Genomic DNA, 21,144 nt, shown 5'->3' with positions numbered 1-21,144 from the left:
AAAACCTTGAAACAAAGGAGAAAACTCAAGAGACATCAGGTGGTTCCATCTCTGACTACATGTGCCACTGAAAAAGCATGACTGTTAATTGTTAAAGCAACTGACTCATAAACATCAAAAATTGTTGATAAGACTGTTACAAAACTTCAAAACCAGCAGGAATCATTGGATTCCCCGAGATAAAAAATTGTTGATAAGACTGATACAGTACTTCAAAATCTGCAGGACTCATTGGATTACCTGACTCATGATGAGACTATTATTGCAGGATATCAATTCAAAACTTGGATTCCCTGGCACATGAAGTAATGTACAATAGATTGGTTTTGGACCATTTCTAGGACTTATGGACATGTATAATTCGTGCAATTTCATGTTGTTTGCTCCATCACTACTAGTTGTATTATATTACTATGTGCTTGTGTAATATCTTCCATGTTGATGGATTTATGTAAACCTGTTGAGTGAGACCATTCAGATACCCACTAAAAAAATCTGGTTTGACCCCCCATTTTCCTTTGGTGTTTTCATCTCCCTTCTTAAGATCTCCTTTTGGGGATTCTCATCTCCCTGAGAAGTCAGGAATGGTGTGACCACCTATGTTCTAAAAACAAAAGAAAGCGGGAGATAATAAAGGGAAGTCTGGAGAAATATACTTAAGGCTCAGTATGATTGATTTAAACCTACAACTAGGTGTTAACTCAGTGGAATTGATAATACAATGGTTATTTAGTTTAGCATGATGATTAATAGTTCTCTAGTTCAGTATGATTGATTTAATTCTAAAACAAGGTTTTAATTCAGTAGAATTAATATAATGCTTCTCTAGTTTACATGTACTTGGTACTTAGTATAGTTCTACAAGTTGACACCTATTCTACAAATAGGTGTATTTCTATACCAATAGAAATATTGATACCAATAGAATCAACACCTATGATGTTGTACTTGTAATAGGTATTTAAACTGTGGGCACAGATTCCATTTTTGATCAGCCTCATGGCAGCTCTCCTGCCTCCTGCATTCCTCCACTGAAACCAAGACCCATCCCACAAGACCTCCAGAAAGCTAGCCTGGCCTCAGGCGAAGGAGACAGACTGTGAAGGAGATAATAAAGACTTTGGACTTTATTTCTGACTATTCTCATGGTGATTATTCTGCTGAGACCAAGGCCTGTCCGAACACCCTCCAGAATTTTCATGTGTTCCTTACCATTTTGAAAATCTCTTTTAAATATTACTGTATAGACGACAATGCAATTGGGGAAGTAAACTAGAATCTTTCATGTTAAAAATGAATGACAGAATTATCTTTTTATTTTGTTCTTTACATGCATTAAAACAGTCATAAGTTTCTGCATTTTACATACCAGGAAAGTAGTGCAAAGAGTTCAAGGTCTTAATCTTTTGTTTAAGGTTGAAATGATGGAATATCTGGGATTAAAAAGTCCCTGAGTCCTATAATCATACTTTTAAAGGACCTTCTTCATCATAGCAAAAAGACTGCATTTGAATGGGAGGAAATGTTAAAATAAGAAAGGTTTAATAGTACCCAATCTTAGTAGAAAAAATTATTAAATAATTTACAACCATAATGAAAATAGATAATAGGAGTATAAATTGAATGAATGCTAAAATAAATAAAAATCTAAAAACGCATAAAGAGAGAAGAATAAATACCAACACACATTCGTTATAAAAACTTTAATTTTCACAATTTCATTTGGAAAACCCTAATCACAATATAGTTCAATATTAATCCATCTAAATTTTCTTAAGAACAGATAGAGAAATAAATGAATACTGTAGAGGCTTTTAAAAATACTTCATAAAAGTAAGTACCAATTTGTACAATGGCAAACAAATGTCTGGTGGAAAATAGGAATGCATACATGTGTATACATGTAAAACATGTGATGTTTTAATGACTAAACTGGCTCTGTTGGATTTTTTTTTTTTAATTTTAATCTTTGCTCCAAAGCATCCTTTCTATATTTAGAAAAATTTTACAAATCTAAACTAATTCATTTGTGACAAGTAAGGTTCTCACTCAGTCTTATCCATAGCATTCTCTTCAGGAAAAAAAAAGAGAGAAAGTATAAAAAAGCTTAACTTAGGTTAACTAAGCCTAAATATAAATTTTTCTTAAAATCTCTCACATGGTACAGCAATTATGTAGTTCAAAAATATGAGAGAAAACATCTTCCATTTTGGGGAATAAATTTCTGTTATAAAGGAAAATGAGCACTTGTTTAAAGCAGAGAATACAGGTACAAAATGCTTTTTCACATAACTGGAAATAAAAAGGTGTTGCATAACTAATTTAAGGGGCTTTCCTAACCAACCACCACCAAATGATGATCTAAGAGTTCTCATCTTGAACTACCTACTTTTCTTTTTGGCAAAACAAGGAACTGTTTTTAGAATGTTAAACTATTTTTTTCCACTAAGCAAATTTTACTTCTTCAATATGCAAATCAGCATAGGATTTCTTCTCAGTCCTTTACTTATTTTTTACAATACCAGAATAAACAGAAAAACAACACTGTATGTTTTTAGATACTGACCAGTACAATAGTTGTAACACAGTTAAAAATAAGTATATTTGTGAAGCATAAGAAATGTGAATCTGAAAGAAGGAGTTTCACTTCTTTCTTGATTTTTTAAAGAAGAAACCCAAGAAAAATTATTTTAATTTCCAATGTTTGGCATGTTAAGGAATTGTGAAGTCTTTTCTACATTAATTTAAGGCATAAAAATTTGACAATTTTAAAGAATGATTCAAAAGGAATGTTAAAAATTAGGGAAAGATAACAGTATGCTTTTTTAAAAAATTGATTAATGACATCAATAAAACCAAAATTCAACGTGCTTTTTCAAAAGTTGATTAATGACATCAATAAAACCAAAATTCAACATTTTCTCAACAATTTTTCTCCCCAATATACTGACATTCACATTTCATATGCATATCATCCAGCATAGTCTAATAAAAGGAAATGTCAATGTCAAGACTTTTGGGTTTCTTAATACCAATAATCAATATTTTTCTTCAACAGAAGAAAAATATCCTAATTTTAAGATCTTATAGTGTTCTTTTCACCAAACCCTTTTCAATAAAAACAAAACAGCAGTGTTATTTTCATTCCACAACGGAAAAGAAGCCAAAGCATTCACAGCATAGGATATTTATATAAAAACTATCTTAACTTTTGAGTTGTCATTAAAAATTTCTGAAAATATCTGGTACACAACCAGAAAGCAGAATCTAAATCTGCACAAGATATCCTCTCTCTAATGTTAAACAGTGCTTTACAAGAAAAATTTCTCAAGTTTTCAAAGGAATATTCACTAAATTAAAGATATAGATTATAGGGATAGTTTGGGGTTAGAAAACCCATGGCTCTGAGGCAAAAACAAATAAAATGGGCCACATCCATCAACACAGTGACTATCTCCTGATAATTTTCAGTTTGTAGTTATTGAGAACCAAAAATTCCAGAGGAAAAAACTATTGAATTACTATCATTCAAAATATTTATTCAAATGTAAACAAGATCACAAAGGAAATCTAAAGGATTATAATTAAATGTGTAGTACTGCAGATAGTCATAATTATCAGCATTTTTGGAACAACCATTAAATTCTGCTGAAGACAGATTAAAATGGAGTCATTTACAGAAAAAGGATTAAGTTATATATGAAAGCTAGTGGAGTGTGCTCTGCCCTATGCTAAACAGTGATATCGGTCCCTAGTAAATATTTATTTAATATTTATTCTTAAATATTAAATAAATATTTAAAATTTTTAACAAATATTTAAAAGCAAAGTACATCTTAGTCTTAATTTTTAAGTTAGCATTTCCAGAAAAACAAAAATCCATATGAGCTTTTTTTTCCATAGCCGACTTTAAATAAAAACATAAAAACAAAAAGACACAGGCACTGCCTAGATGAGTGTCTCCAACAGTCCAAAGGGATTATTCAGTCAGCCCTTGCTAGCAATTTATTGAGATTAAGATGGTTATTTTGGGATATGTTAAAACATTTGGAGGCATGCTATTTTTCAGTACCAGTAATAAATTGCTACTATGCTAGTAAGTGATCCCAGTGTTCTATAGGAAACATCTAGTACAGTGCTCAGCACACAACAGGTGCTCAACAAATATTGCTTTACTAGTCAAGGTGCCTATCTTACTCAATGGATGAAGAGTTAATACTTAATGAATATACCAAAAATGCTACAAGAACTATACTTAAAATACATCAAGCAAATTCTATAAATGCTTTATGCCTTCAAATTCATATTAAAAAGAATAATATTAAACATTGGCAAAGAAAACTCCAGATAATAATGAGCTTGGCCCATCAGTGCCCACCAGCCCCCAAAGTATAATCTTAAAACACCACTGTTACAGTAAATTCAGTAGTCTTGAAAGTGTTATACCTGAGTAGCTCAAATTTTTCCCTTCTGAATTTTAAACAAGTGCAAAGAGTTTTTCATCTCAAGAAATTGCATATGTCCAGGATCTTGTCTCAAAATTAAACATAGTATATATGAACTGGAGGTAGCATAAATTTCTAAACTAATATAAAACAAGTAATTTCAAATTGTTTTGAAAGAATTATTAAAATATTTAAAATCTTGAAGAGTAGGTCTCTTTCTACCTTGATTCTGAAATTTCTTTATTCTCTTCCCCCTTTTTACAAAAAGAATACTGCTGGGTCCAGGCCCCCTTTGGTCCTGTGGCATCAACTGCAATATCAATGATAGAATCAGGAGTCAGCCACCTCAGGAAAACAAGGAAAAGGAAATTCAACACAGCCAACAAAGCAAAGGTGCAGCCAGTCACTGGGCCACAATGAGAGATCAGTCTGTTCAACCGCTTGTCCATTGGTAACACAGCTTCCCTAGACACTCTGTCATACACCTAGAAAGAGTAAGAAGAGCAAATCATGGTCCAGAAGCCTCTGAGTTAGCAGCTATTTATCTTCCCCTTGAACTCTCTGTATATAGATACATCTCGATGCTTAATGTTTGTTTGCTTTGATGGGATCCACCTTCTGCCTGAAGGAGTCTGAGTCATTTGTTGCTAACACCAGAGAACACAGAAAAAAAGTTGTAGTATCCTAAGCAGGTAGGGCCAGGCTTCTAACTCAGCACCTGTGACCATTCTTTTTTATTGTTACTTCTGCCCATGTTATGTTGTCTCTGATTGGTTAAAAGGTCTCTACCAAGACATTACTTTCTAGCACTATCCATGGTGGAAGGACAGACTCACACCATGTTGTGCAGGACACAAAAAAAAAAGAGCAACAGAACACTGACAACTACAAGATAGCACTAAGGTGGCAGATCAATTGAGTATAACCAAAGTCTGACTGGGGCCAGCTGTCTAGAACATTTTTGAATACCAAATTGAGAGAAAAGTATTAAGAAAAGATTTCTCACCCTAGCTTCAGAAATAGTATGGTAAATGTAAGTAAGCTGTAACAAGACAAAAAACTAAGAGATCTTATTTTTAGGTGGAATAAAGTAATGCATATATAGTGCTTTGAGCTTTATAAAATTGTAATTTATTTTAGCAAAAGCACCTTCCTTTTTTCTGAGTAGGTAAAAGTGATTTTTAATGATTAAATGATTAAAATTTGCAAGAAGAAAATGTAAGTAACAAAAAAATTTTTTAGCGCTTTAGTGCCAGAGTACAGATGTCCTTTGTCCTTTGGAGAAGTTTATTATATTATTATATTTCCCCTAAAATGACCTGTGGTATTTGGTTCAGGATCTTATTTCTGCTCACCAAGATCACTACAATAGCCTCTTAATTAGTTTCATCATCCTATTCTTTCCCCACCCTCTCAAATTCATGCTCTAATTTGCTGCGAAACTGATACTTTTATAATAGAGATGTGACCATGTCTCTCCTTGAAAATCCAAAGTTCAATTTTGCCTCCAATATAAAATACAAAATGTTCTGCCTGGCATTTTAAATTGCCTACATTCTGGTTCCCATCTAGATTTCCAGTCTTATTTCATATTATTTTAATTAGGTGTCTCTCAGAGTAAATTCCTGGGTTCTCCTCTTTTCTCCCTCTATACTACTTCTCTTGGCAATCTCATCAGCTTCCATGAATTTAATTACTATCAGTTGTTGATTCCTAAATCTACCTATCCTGACAATCTCTCAACTGACTTCCAAGCTTACATCTTCAACAGCATTTCAGACACTTTGCACAGTACTTTCAGTAGAAATCTCAGACTAATTATGTCCAAAACAATTCATTATCTTTCCTCCCTCTAAACTTTTTGTCTCCCATTTCCCCCATTTTCTATTGCTTTAGAGGGCAACACTATACTCCTATTTCTTTAGGCTTGCAATCTAGGAGTGATTCGATATTCCTCATTATCTCTCACCTCCATATCTTCTTTGTTACCAAGACTTACTGATTTTACTTTTTACTTTTTTTTTTTTTTTTTTTTAATCTCTCAGACTCTATTAGTTCATTCTCTCTGTGGAGGTTTTCATCTTAAGTCCTTTAGAACTATTCTGGATCACTGAATTGCTCAGAACAGCTATACTATTTTTTCTTCTGAAAACTGCTTGTTCATATGCTTTGACCATTTATTAACTGGGGAATGTCATATATTCTTATAATACTCAGTTCTCTATATTATTTGAGAAATGAGACCTTTCTTCACAGAAATTTGCTATGAAATTGTTTTCCCCAGTTTCACACTTTCCTTTTAGTCTTGGTTAAATTGGTTTCATTTGTGCAAAACCTTTTTAATTTAATGTAATAAAAATTATCCATTTTACATCCTGTAATGCTCTCTATCTCTTTTTGGTGACAAATTCTTCCCTTATCCACACAGATCTAACGGATAAATTTTCCATACTCCCATAATTTGCTTATGATATTCCCCTTTATGTCTAAATTGTGTACCAATTTTGACCTTATTTTACCAAAATACCTTCCAGTTTTCCCAAAAATTTTTGCCAAGTGTTGAGTTCCTGCTGCAAAAGTTTGAATCTCTGGGTTTATCAAACACTAGATTACTATGATCATTTATTACTACATATTATCCACAGCTCTCTAAATATCTTAGCCAGTATCACATTGTTTTTGGTAATTATGACTTTAAAACACAATTTGAGATCTGCTACTGCTACCTTCCTTCATATTTTTTTCTTCACGGATTCTCTTGAACTTTTGTTCTTCCAGATGAATCCTGTTATTTTTTTTCCTAGGACTATTTTTTTGGCAGTCTGATTAGTATGGCGCAATTTAGATAGAATTATCATTTTTATTATTGTATTGGCTCAGTTTAGACCATGAGCAATTAATATTTCTCCAGTTATTTAGATTTTACATCATTTATGTGAAAAATATTTTGTAATTATGTTCATATAGTGCTTGAGTTTGAATTAACAAGGAGAATCCCAATTTACATAATCTGCAGTTATTGTAAATGAAATTTCTCTATCTCTTCTTTGTGGACTGTCTTGTTAATCTGTAGAAATGCTAATAATTTATGCAGAATTGTTTTATGTCTTACAATTCTGCTTAAGTTGTTAATTATGTCAACTCATTTTTCAATCAATTCTCTAAGACACCATCATATTGCCTACAGAGTATTAGTTTTGTTTCTTCATTGTCTATTCTTACTTTTTTCTTTTATTATTGCTATAGCCACCATTTCTAGTACAATATTAATTAATACTGATGATAATAAGGATCCTTTCTTTACCCCTGATTTTTCTAGAATACCTTCTGACTTATCCCCTTTACAGGTAATGCTTGCTAATTATTTTAGAGAGATACTATATATCATTTTTAAGAACTCCATTTATTCCTATGTTTTCCAGTGTTTTAACAGTAACAGACATTATATTTTGCCAAAAGCTTTTTCTGCATCTATTGAAATAATCACATCATTTTTGTTGTTGCTTTTTTTTTGTTGTTATTGCTTTGGTCAATTATTTTGATAGTTTTTCTAACATTGAACTAGTCCTGCATTCCTAATATAAATCCCACCTGATCATAATGCATGATTTTTGATACATTATTGTATCCTTATTAGTATTTTATTTAAGTTTTTACATCTAAGTTTATTAGAAAAATTAGTCTATAGATATTTTTTCTTCTGGTTTTGCCCTTCCTGATTTAGATATCAGCACCATATTTGTGTTATTAAAAAAAAAAAAAAATGATAGGTATTCTTTTGCCTATTTATCTAACCTTGGGGATTTTCTCTTATTTCCTCATTTATAGCTTTTTTAACTTCTTTTTCTAAGACAGAATGATTTAAGTATTCTGTTTCCTCTTATGCTATATTAATCCATTTCACTTAGATTACTTATTGGCATATAATTGAACAGAATAGCTCTTAATAATTGCCTTTTAATTTCCTCTTGCTGATGAATTCACTCTTTTCACTTTTGATACTGGTAATTTGATTCTCTTTCCTTTTTAAACGAATTTTTAAATAAATAATAACAAACAATTTTTTAAAATAAAAATTAACCAATGGTTATTTATTTTTACTATTTTTGGCATAAAAGCAACTCCTAATTTATTAATTCAATTTTCTTAATCTCCCTTTGATTTTTCAGATTTTTAATCTGATGCTTAATTGGGCATTGTTCTCTTTTTACTTTTTTCAACAGCATGCCCAATTCATTGAGCTGCTATTTCTCTCTTTTTAATATAAGCATTTAGTGATATAAAATTCCCCCGTCTTGATAGCATCTCATAAGTTTTAATATGCCGTCTCAATGCAGTCTTTTAATGAATTTTTTTATTATTTCTTTGATTTGTTCTTTGACCTCGTCATTCTTTAGTTTCCAATTAATTTCTAATCTATATTTCCACAGACTTTTATTGAATTTAATTTTTATTGCATTATGGTCTGAAAAGGATGCATTTACTATTTCTGCTGTGAGTGGAATTGGATGTGAGTTTTTAACTTCATCTTAGCAATATCTCTTGAATATGCCCCCTTCTCTCCTAACACTGCCAGCACTCTGGTACTCTCATCTCTTGCCTAAATTACTGAAATAACGTAGTGATATTATGTCTGCCTACTTTCTCTTCCTTCTCCAATCCATCCTCCATTCAACCACTGAACTGATTTCCTTAAAGCACAAATGTGATTGTACCATGATCCTCTGTACTCCCTACTCACAAGCTCCTGTGGCTCCCCATGCCTGCAGAAGCAAATACAAAATGCTTTGTTTGACATTCATAACCTAGCCCTTCTTACCTCTCCAGTCTTCTTATATCTTACTCCCCCCCTCTCCACATAATCTTGGATCCAGTGACACAGACCGTCTGATTATTTCAGCAATAAAACACTCCATCTCTCAGATCTGGGCAAGTATTCTTCATGCCTGGTCTCCCTCTTCCTCTCTGACTACTGAATTCCCTGGAAACCTTTCCTAACTCTTCTTAATTCTAGAGCCTTCTTTCTGTTAATTATTCCCTATTAATCCTATATGTAACTTGCTTTCTATATATGTTTCCAAGTTCTATCCACCATTAAATTGTAAACTCCGTAAGGGCAGAGGATATCTTTTTGTTTCTTTTTCCTATCCCCAGCATTTAGTACAGTCTAGTACATAGGGGGCATTTAATAATTGTTTAAGGATTGGTGAGTTTGCTCCTGGCACAGATAAAAATACATATACTCTCTTACTCAAAATACATCAACAGAACCTTATTTCCTCTAAGCTAATTTGTCTAGCTTTTAAGACAGTTCATAATCTTATGGTTCCAACCTTATTTTGCATATTTTCTTTACGCATTCTATATTCCAATTAAACCAGAATTTCTCACCAAAATTGAGATTCCAGCTCTTGCCTCCATAAATACATACATTTCTCATGCTTGAAATGTGTTCCCTTCTTATCCCTGACTTTCAGAATCCTTATTTTCCTTCAAACTTCATACTTCCTCTGTGAAGCCTTTCCTGATCCCTAGTACTATCCTCTACCTTAAATTGCTTTGCAGTATATTTTTTGCACATTCCAAGCACAACATAAACTCTTTAAGAGATTTTTGCTTTTGTCTTCATAATCACAGTGCCTAGCTTAAAAATGTAGTTTTTTATTTAAATTGTAAATGCAAGATATCTTCTACATAGAAAAAGCTAATTATAATTCTCAGATTACATTGTATTATAACTCTGTTGATAGATATAAGCAGAGTATTATGCCCATATAAACTATGGTCCTTCCAGTAATGATAAGCATTGGAAAAAATCAATCTGGGTCTCCCCAATGCATCAGCAGAAGTATCAAGTTTGTATTCTAGGACGATATATGTAAGTTATTAGTCAGCTTCTGTACCTCAATATCAATTTGTACTACCTATCTCACCAGATTTCTGTGACGAGAGTATCTTGTAAACTTTAATTTACATTTAAATACAGCATTTTATAATGACCTTGATGGCCAGAGGATCTCTAAGATCTCTTCCAATTCTAAAATTCTATGATTCAAGTCCAAGTTTTTCTCAACAAACAGTCCAATAACCTAAAAGGGCTTTATTTCACATCTATTACATTTTACGAAATATGCAACTAGATATATAAGCAGCTAGTTTTAATTTCTATGCTAAATTAGAGCTAAATATCATATAAACAGCTAAAGTTTTAATTTCTGTGCTAAATGAGTGAAAACCTACTACAATTAAATTTTAAGCATTTGCTGATGACTCAGACAATTCTTAGTCATTTTAGAATATGTACATACCTTTTCAGTTCTCTCAGCAACATTTCTCCAAGTATAGAATGTCTTTACTCTGTTATGGATTTTTTCTGGATCTGGCAATGTTCCTGACTTCAGCTGAGAAATAGCTTTTTCTAAGCCATTACACAAAGATTTTACTGATGGTTCACATAAAATGATAAGATTATCTGGCAGTACCTCAGGAATCCCACCAACCCTGGTACTCACAACCTTTGAAAGGCAAGAAAACAAGAATGAATTAATATGATTCACATTTCCTACAAATTGATATACTGTAAGAAAACTAAGCACTGAACAACATAGACAATTCATAACTATATGCAAAAAAAAAGAAAAAATAAAACAAAACAAATTGTCCAAATTTTTTTTTACCCGTAAACCACAGCTTGCTGCTTCCACAATTGCCATGCAGAAAGCTTCAGTAAGAGAAGTATTTAGAAAGATGTGTCCTTGGACTAAGACGTCTCTAACATCCTGATGCTCCAGGGCTCCCAGAAGTCGTACCCTAAATACAAACAAAAGCGTAGGAAAGGAAAGATAATATGCAGTAATAGGGAGTATAATTTACAAAGTTTTCCACAAGTTATACTTAAATTCTTTCCCATTTTGATTTTTTTTTTTAATATGAAAAATTACGAAAATCCAAAGAAAAATCTTTGCAAAACTTACCCTGTTTATTATGTTAGCAATACATTTTCTACCTTTGGAAAGTTAAAGGGAAAATGCAAATAATGTGTTTAACTGCTAATTGCTTAAATTTTTTTTCTTATTAAAATATTTAAGACAGCTTTGCAATAGGATCCTAAATTGTCAATACAACTTTTCTAACCAATTATTGTACTTCTACTGTTCCCAAATTTGTAATTATATAAAGGTACAAGTGGTGATTCTTTATACATTTTTTCTTCTTCTTAAAGATGAATTTAATTCAAGATAAATGCAAACTACCTTGAAACTAACTACTGCTGGGAAAGGCAGTAAAAGGAATATATTGCTCTATCTAAATTTCTCTCTATAAAATTCTCATACTCTTATATGGAAGAATAAAGTACCACTCAATACCTGTCATGTAGTTGGTATCTTTCCCGTACTTCTTCCAAAATGATTCTTTTTGGCCCCTCTCCTCCAACTATGAAATTTAAATCTGGATATTTCTGACAGAGTTCAGGTATTATCCCACTAAGCAAATCAATCCCTAAGAACATGAAATTAAAAAAAAAAAAGTTATGAAAGGTTCATTTTAGGAGAGAAAGGCCTTTTTTATACATCTTATTCAAAAATGAATATTCAACACTTCATACACAGGGTATTGTTGTCTAGGAGTAAAGGGAGGGGGACAGGAGACAGGGGGAAAGCACACTTCTTTTCCATCTCCCAGAAGGACCTTATCATTCACCAGTTACCAAGGGCTCACAAATGATTATTTTGATCATTTTTAATTTTGAAAATTATTTATAATGATTCGATATGTTTAATTTATTGTTAGAAAGTAGCATAGTGAAATGGATAAAAAGCTGGTCAGACCCAGAAAGATCTGCAGTTTTCTCTCTGATACATACCTGTTGTTACTGTGGACCTGTTGTTGCACCATCTTATTTAAAGGTATCAATTATAATGTAGAATGAATCAGATTAAAATGTAATTGGGAAATATTTAACAAAATAAACAAAAACAATTTTAATATGCAGTTTTCTTAAGTCACTATGTAGTCCACTAGGGTTCTTATATATAGGTTAGTGGCCCACATTTTTACTGGAGTTTGATACCACTGCTCTAGGTAACTATTAAGATTCTAAGTTGTAGAAAACATGTAGAGAACCTTCTGTAGGCGTAGGATTCTTCATTAGGAATAACCTATACCAATGAAATCAAAGGATAGGAATCCCTATCCTAACTTTATCCTGCTGTTTATTTATCTTTGCAAGTCCAAATGAATTCTCTGCTACAAGTGAACTTGCTCCTCCCTTAGATTTCCTCAAGTGTGAGGTTCTACTCCATTAAATGAATGTATAGACATGGCATAAAAAGAAACAAAGTTTAAAAAAATGTTTCTGGTTTCTAACTATTTAAGAATAGCCATATGATGGTTTGGATTATAAATATAAGCACCATCCTATAAAGTAGCCCTGATCAAGTTCATTTGACTGTAAGATTAAAACATGACCAAATCCCACTTTAAAGTCAGGATCATTATAATGTCCTTCAGAAAAATTGCTAATCAGCCCGATTCAGTCCTGGTTCCCCTTCTGAGTCATTGCTCTTCATTTAGGTTTAAAGCATATATTAGTTTCATTTGTTTTAAAATTAATAGCAAAGTTTATTTAAAATACTACATAAGTTGAGATAAGGTAACTTTAACTTGTATCATTTTTTGTAGCATTTTTTAAATTTCCATTTCCAATATAAATATTATAAGAACCTATCTAAAAGCAAAAACTCATAGCCAAAGTACAGTAAGCAATAGTAGTAAATTTAAAGACCAAGATTATTTCATTTTTGCCTTTGTTGTCCTCACCTATAGCACAGTGCATAGCACATACCAGGCATTTCATAAATGCTTACTCATTTGATGGGATATTATGAATTAAACATATAAATTTGACTATATTAGAAATAATTTTCAGGAGAATCAAAAAGAAAAAATGTTCAGGACAAATAAAAAAATCAAAAATCTCAAAAAAAGGAGAAAAGGCATGTGGCAAACTTAAATAGTTTGTAACATATTATCAATAACAAATAATAGTGATTTGCCTGAAAGAAGTAGTATTTAAAAAGCCATCATGATATAAAAGTATTCATAGAGAGGAAAGCATATCAGCTTTGTAACAAGAATGTAGCAAGAAGGAAAAACTAAAGATAAATAACCTAAAAGCTATACTAATATTCACAAAATATTAAAAGAAACATGTGAGTGTCCACCAAGTTAAAGAGGTTTCTCTACAGTATATGGAAAGATATGTATGAGAGAAGTACAATATGAAGATTTACATGGTTTGAGATGTACCAGGGAAGGGAATAAAATTATCTACAAATGAAAATATTTTGTCTTACTTCATAAAAATATGTTCAGCAAGCTGACTATAGACCAAATACACCTTTTAAAAAATTATGATTTAACATATTTTATCATGTTTAACGTATATTGCATTGCTTACCATCTAGGGCTTCCCCTATGTGAGAGGAAGGAGGAGAAAATCTGAAACACAAGTCTATGCAAGGATCAATGTTGTCAAATTATCCGTGCATATGTTTTGAAAATAAAAAGCTTTATTTAAAAAAAAAAATTATGTCTTCTTTTGTTTGCCAGATTTCCAATGGTCATGCTCACACAAAATGGGACAAGAAAAAAATTCAGATTCAAAGTCATTTTAAAGTTCAAAACTGTTCTCCCCAATTCACCAATCTATACCTATATAGATATAGATGTGAATGAAGATTTATAGCTTCACACCCAGTGGAGTGCCATGATCTAATTAATATAAAAACAGATTGAAGAGATGTGAAGATAATACTGATAATGCCTTGGACCAGGTATATCTAGTTTGATATGCAACAGAAAGCTAACCTCTCAGGATGGTTCTTGTCATTCAATTGAGGCAACTTATTTTTTTCTAAATAGTCAATAAGGAAAAAACAAGTGGTCCCATTCATCATCCCCATAATTTTTCAGATGCAAAGTGTTCTTCCAGGATCACCAAGCCCCACTGATACTATTTTACAACCTTTTAAGACTTAATAAATCCATTTCCATTCAGTCAGTCATTTATAAGTCTCTAGGTAATTTCTCTGGTGGAGAGATGAATATTAATTCCCAGCAAGTTGCTTACATTGAAAAGGTATTATTTTAACTAATTCATGGACTTCCACCCTCCACTCAGCTTATCAATCTGATGATGTTCTTAAAGTATTCTAACTTTGTCATATGTCTATTTAGTCTAGAAAGACCTTCAGAATCAGATATCAAATCCTCTGTTTGGCATTTAAAGTCCTGATAGACTGTCCCTTCCTACTTTCCTAGTTTTCCTTCCACATAATCTACAGTCTAGAAACCTGCTGCTTTTGGCAAGAGATACTCCATCTCCCAAATCTGGAAACTTTCACTGTTTGTCCCTTCATTCTAAAGAAATTATATCTAATCCCCGTTAATGTAATCCATTTGTTGATTATCTCCGATTTATATTATTTGTATATAATTGCTTGCATTTCATCATCCCTATAGATCATGAACTCCTGGAGAAAAGGAACCTATCTTTTGCCTTTCTTTGCATTCCTAGTATCGACAGTGTCCAGAACAGAGTTAGCACTTAATAAATGCTTGTTGACTATTGATTAACTTTACCCATGCTGCTAGTTAGTTCACAATTGGTTAAAATGCCTTAATGACGATCAGACCTGTTAGCTGCGCCACATGTAATCCAGTTAGTAATTCTCTGTTCTATGATCATATGTCCCACAGCACTTCTAATTCTATCTAGTCATCTCACACAAGCATCCTATTGTTCCAAAAAAAGAACTGGCAAAAGAGTATAAATGAACTCAAACAAAACAAAGATACACTGCTACTATGGGGAAAAACCAAGAACTAAAAGTACATATCTTACTTAGGTTATGTCAATATTATAAAAGAAAGAAAAAGCATAAAACTGTGGAGATGTTACTGTCAAGTAAAGATAATTATTCACAGATACCTGATCTTCTAACCTTGCTATAAAAATTTCAAAGCCTCAAATCAAACCCAACTGTTTTATGTCATTACTGCTACCACCAAAACTTGGCTTCTAAGGGATACTATACATATCCTAGTCATCTAGAGTTACAGAAGAACTGATCTCCTTTTGCTTTAATTCAACTGAGAAAAAGATTAGATTCTTCAGGGCTTTACTAAATAAGTAGGAGAAAAGTTTTTTTTTAAATTACACACAATTCATAAGTTTACAATTATACAACCGGTAGGAAATCTTCATTTGTATTCTTCATCTTATACCTACAATTACAAGTTTGAAAGAAACCTTAAAAAACATCCAATTGAAGAAAAGCCTTTATCATCTAGCCCCAAATGTTGCTTGGATTTTCAGATAATCTTGTAGTGAACTTACAGAAATATCCCTTTCTCAGTGATCTCTACAGCTGCTCTCACAGTTTTGTTTTCACCCATTATCTTATTTCTATATCCCTCAACTGTCTTTAATGTTCTATGCTACACACAGCTGAACTTCACCTGGTTAGCATATAGGCCAATGTCCATGAAGAGGCCTTGGATAGAACCATCCTCTGACACTGACCAAAAACAATTGACTTCCTTTTCCTATTCTCAAAGCATTAGCAGAAAAAATAATCTGAGACTACAGAACATTGATGCATTTTCTGCATAGATTATCTTTTGATGACTCATGTCAAGTCTCTCAGGATTTCACAACACACATAAGTTGCACATATAGTAATAATACCAATGATTTTATAGTAATAACAAGGATTGGTTCTCATATATCTCATACTTTAACCTCACAAAATAAACATTGCAATAACAAGAAGTGTCTTAAATGTTATCCAAATAATATTTGCATATTAATAATTACTAAATCCAGAGTTAAACTATGTCAGTATTTTAAAATAACTTTTCAAAACTTTTTTTCATCTATAAGCATTCACCCTTCAATTTCAAATAAATACGTGATTTTGTCTACCGGATTTGTAAATTATTAAGTCCTCCCACTACTATTTAATCAACTATAAGCTTTATGGAGGATTATGGAGAGGAATGGACAAGAACTGAAAAACACAATAAAACAAAGAAGGTTTATGATCTGTCACAATTAAGGAGATATTCAATTTATGAAATTGTGGATGTACCCAAGTATGAAAATATATAAACACATATGAAAACAATTAAAAAGCAAAATAATACACTGACATTAAACATCCTAAAACACAAACTTCTCCAGGAATTGCAGTTTCAGTTTACTGTGTCATTCATTACCTTTTCTGTAAACAAGCCTGCTGATAACAACAATAGTTATTACACTATCATCCCTTCTAAATGGGTCTGGAGTGAAGTCAGTAGGATCTACAGCATTGGGGATGACGGATACTATCTCAGGATTCAGTGCTGCTCTTAGAACAGTGTTTTCCTTGCTAGTATAAGAGACACAAATGATATGATTTGTATCACAAAGTGATACAGTTAGAAGTTTGTTTGTAAGCACCGAGCTGACATCAGCAAATCCAAAAAGAGAATGGTCTGTGAAGACTGTTTGTAGGCCCATTGTCTTGGCGTGGAAGAGTGCATCATGGGCCATGGCAGAAAAAGAACTATGTGAATGGACTATGGTGACTCTTTCCCGAACAAATATGTACCTGAGCAGAGGCAGACTGTGAAAGAGGGTTGTTGCTGTAGACTGATTGTACATGACTTTCAGCGGTAAATAATATACTTTGAGGCCATTAGTAAGGTATCGAATACCTTTTCTATTTCCATAAGCATGGGTGACAATTATCACTTTGTGTCCTCTTTCAATCAGACACTGAGATAGTTGGTATATGTGACTTTCCACTCCTCCCATATTTGGATAAAAAAAATCAGACACCATGCAGATATTATGTGTTCCAGTTCTATGCAGCTGATGGATTCCATAGTCATTATGAGAAAGTTTAGAAGTGATAGAATGTCCATTTCCATTTACTCTTCTATATGCCATATTAAGATGAAGTTTAGTCATCAGTCCTCACAGAAGTCCACTGAAACAGATGCCATTTGTTCCCTGGTAAAGAAAAAAAAAAATCTCAGCACAATGCATTCCAATTATGACTCCTAGATCTATGTATATCCTTAAATAAGACTACATTTATTATTTATTTACCCTTCTCCTGACAATGAAAAAGAATATATACTATATAAGCCTAAATGACAGAAAATGACTAATGGTTCATATAGCTCAGTATAATGCTATTAGACATAAAAGTTGAGTACTTAAAAATAAAAACCATGAAAAATTATGAAATGCCACAATATAGTACAATACAGCCAATTCTTAAAAGAGTAGCTAAGTGGTTCAGAAGATAGCCTGGAGTCAGGAAAACTCATCTTCCTGAGTTCAAATCTGGCTGCAGATACTTTCCAGATGTGTCTGGCTAAGTCACCTAATCCTGTTTGCCTCAGTTCCTCACCTGTAAAATGAACTGAAGAAAAAAAATGTCAAACTATTCTTTGCCAAATAAACCCTAAATGGTGTCACAAGGCAAGGGTATGGCTGAACATAGCCAATTCTTGACAACTCAAGATCTCTTAGTATAAACATTTAAAAAATGCATTTTATCTATATTTAACTTTTAAAAATATTTCAATTTATTATCTATTTTAGTGTTCTTTTCTTTTTTTAATTTTGTGTTTCAAATTTTCACCCTCCCTCTCATTCTTTCTCCTACCCATGAGGAAAACAAACATTATGATATGCACATGGAAATCATTTAAATATATTTCCATATGAGCCATTTTTCATAAAATGAGAAAATTATCCTCCAATTTGCACTTAAGTTCTCTCTTAAGACAGCATTTTTTCATCAAGACTTCTTTAGAATTCTCTGGGAACACTATATTGATCACACTAGCCAAATTGTTCACAGATGATTATCACTACCTTCGTTGCTTTTACAATGTATAGTGATATCCTGATTCTCTCATTTTGCCTTGCATTGTTTCCTATAGTTCTTGCTGTTTTCTGAAACTACCCACCCCAATTACCTATTTCTGTAGCACAAAAGTATTCCATCACAATCATGAGCCACAACTTATTTAGCCATTCCCCAGTTGATGGCTATCTCCTCGATTTCTACTCCTTCACCACCACAAAGAGGTGCCATAAATATTTGTGTATATATAATTACTACTCTTTTTTCTTTTGATATCTTTGGGATAAAAACTTACCAGTAAGTAGTATGGCAGGATCAAAGGATATGCAGTTGTAAAGCCCTGAGCACAGTTCCATAGGATTGTTGGCCCAGTTCACTAGTCAACCAATAGTTCATTAGTGTATTATCTTTCCCTCATCTCCATTTTATTATTTCTGATAGGTGTGAGTATTACCTCCCTATATTGAACTTTAACAGTCATCCATGCCTTTCTAGAAAGGCTTCTACATAACCACAACACTCAGGCATACTAACTTGCCTCTGCATGACCATAACGTTAGTGTGTTAATTAAACAAGAAAGAGACCCAGGGACCAGTATGCAAAGCCAGCCACAGCTTGAATTTCAGTTAATCAATGTCTCATGCTTCTTTTTTTCTTTCAACAATTCCATTTATATTTTCAGACACAACTTTCTAAATGTTCCAGTCCGTTCACCTGACCATTCGGCTAAGTAACGTAGAAGAGATTTAAAATTTAAAAAGACACGCTTCTCCGTTCTCCTAGTTTCCGGTTTTCATAAACACATCAATCCTTTCAAAGTCCCTAACTTCATTATGTTGATAAAAAGGGCCCAGCAAGTAGCAGGGTGATGTGGTTTTTTGTTTGTTTGTTAGTTTTTTATTCTTCTGTCAGTGTACTGTTTCCCCTATTGTCCCGAAAATAAACAAAGAAAACCAAGCCTCACTACTGGGCTTATACCCCAAGGAGATACTAAAGAAAGGAAAGGGACCTGTATGTTCCAAAATGTTTGTGGCAGCCCTGTTTGTAGTGGCTAGAAACTGGAAAGTGAATGGATGTCCATCAACTGGAGAATGGATGAATAAATTATGGTATATGAATGTTATGGAATATTATTGTTCTGTAAGAAACGACCAGCAGGATGAATACAGAGAGGATTGGAGAGACTTACATGAACTGATGCTAAGTGAAATGAACAGAACCAGGAGATCATTATATACCTCAACAACAATACTATATGAGGATGTATTCTGATGGAAGTGCATTTCTTCAACAAAGCCAAGATCTAACTCAGTTTCAATTGATTAAGAATGGACAGAAGCAGCTACGCCCAAAGAAAGAGCACTGGGAAATGAATGTAAAAAAAAAAAAAAAAAAAAAAAAAAAGAAAAAGAAAAAAAAACCAAGCCTCCCCGGCTCTCCCTCCCCAAAATGTCAGAAAATGCTTAACAGCTCTATAAGAAGCAACATTTTAAACTAATTTCAGCGCAGGTCGAGGACGTCTATCCCGACCTTCAATCCCTTAACTTTCTCAAAAGAAGACTCAGAAGTGCTTTATTAGATGCCGAGAGCGTGGGCAAAAGTTACTTTCCCCGAGTTAGAGTCAAACCAAGCCGCAGCGGTTGGAGGGTGAGCGAGGACGGCGATGGCTGAGGGAATGCCCTCCCAGAGACCCAGACACCTTTAAAGGCGGCACTCCCACATTGCGAGTGCGCCCGCTCACCAGCCGGCTCGGGAGGGGACTCCCGCCTCCCGGGAGAGGCTCGGGACCGCTCACTTCCGGGCCGCGCTCGGCTCCGGGCTGGACCCTACCCCGGTGCCGCCCTTCCTCCCTTCCCCCAGTCCCCGACTCCGCGGCGGAGGCGAAGCCCGGCCGGAGTCCGCCAAGTACATCGAGGTAGAGGGACAGAAGGAAAAGGACAGCGGCCGAAATGCACTTACTCCGCGAGTCCCACCGCAGACGGTCGTCCGGCCCTCCCACGGCCACAGCCATGGCTCCGCCCACCTCCCTAGAAGGCGGGTAACCGCGGCTTCCGAGGCCTGAGCGCCCGGGCCCCGCCCCGCCAAAAACCAATCGTCACGCGGTCTTTAGGTCACGCGCCTCCTGAGCCATTCCCTCGAAGCGCACTACGCGTTCCCCGAAAGGGTAAAGGGCAAGAAGGCGACGTCACGACGTGCTTTCTCCTCGGCGGCTCCCACTCTGTTGTAACTACTACAACCATGAGAGGTGACTTACTCCTTTTCAAACCAAGTGCTTGTTGTCTGTGGCTTGGAAATATCTTGAGTGTCTGAACAATTATCCCTGATTTCTCCTAACACTTATTCTAGGGCTCCTCCTCCCGAGAGCGAGACTACAATCCCAGAGTGCTATGCAGGTCCCCTTTGTGTCCTCTGGTAACTGTAGTTCAGGAATTTGCCCGGCTCTGCAGCGGCTATTTTAGGTTTGTAGAAAACTACCACTCCCAGCGTGCCCCGCGCTCCAACTCCCTCCCTTTAGGGCATAACCCAGCTGGCGCTGGGGTAGCTTCCCTGGAGCGTTGCCTAGTGACAGTTTTTTGTTTTTTTAAACGCCAGCCCCTGTTTCTTAGAGCGAGCTTGGGAAAGGGCAGTAAACCTAGAGTGTCTTCGAGACCACAAAAATCAGTCCGCATCCGTCTCTAAATAAATTACGCAAGCGTAACATCGAATTCAGTCCCAAGAAGAACACTTCAATTCCTAGAAAACAATTTAGGCCTGAGAACTTATTATC

At 34.1% G+C, this 21,144-nt stretch overlaps 1 protein-coding gene across 2 annotated transcripts; it reads right to left on the bottom strand.

Moving 5' to 3' along the window:
• Positions 1–1,688: 1,688 nt before the first annotated feature.
• On the bottom strand, positions 1,689–20,439 carry PIGA (phosphatidylinositol glycan anchor biosynthesis class A). 2 transcript variants are annotated; one of them, XM_003765561.4, is made up of 6 exons: positions 20,337–20,439; positions 16,728–17,508; positions 11,813–11,945; positions 11,123–11,255; positions 10,754–10,960; positions 1,689–4,930 (listed from the first exon to the last, which is right to left on the bottom strand). In XM_003765561.4, the coding sequence occupies exons 2-6, from the start codon at positions 17,464–17,466 to the stop codon at positions 4,664–4,666; spliced, it is 1,479 nt and encodes a 492-aa protein (XP_003765609.1). In that variant the 5' UTR covers positions 17,467–17,508; positions 20,337–20,439; the 3' UTR covers positions 1,689–4,663. The 2 variants fall into 2 exon arrangements, with proteins under 2 accessions (XP_003765609.1, XP_012401522.1); XM_012546068.3 differs by having other exon boundaries at positions 17,211–17,508; positions 20,337–20,436.
• Positions 20,440–21,144: the final 705 nt, after the last annotated feature.

This window comes from Sarcophilus harrisii, chromosome 3 (genome assembly GCF_902635505.1).
Source record: "Sarcophilus harrisii chromosome 3, mSarHar1.11, whole genome shotgun sequence".
In the NCBI taxonomy this organism is placed as follows: Eukaryota; Metazoa; Chordata; class Mammalia; order Dasyuromorphia; family Dasyuridae; genus Sarcophilus; species Sarcophilus harrisii.
The sequence above is the reverse complement of the archived record's forward strand: the minus strand, read 5'-3'. Positions and strand labels throughout refer to the sequence as shown.

What these genes read in the sequence shown, in the direction of transcription:
- PIGA (XM_003765561.4), bottom strand. Translation starts at nt 17,466, where the DNA reads ATGACTAAACTTCATCTTAATATGGCATATAGAAGAGTAAATGGAAAT. An exon ending in CAGGCTTGTTTACAGAAAAG is followed by an intron (nt 11,946 to 16,727) that starts GTAATGAATGAC and finishes TCATGTTCTTAG; the next exon opens with GGATTGATTTGCTTAGTGGG. An exon ending in AGATACCAACTACATGACAG is followed by an intron (nt 11,256 to 11,812) that starts GTATTGAGTGGT and finishes GTTTGTATTTAG; the next exon opens with GGTACGACTTCTGGGAGCCC.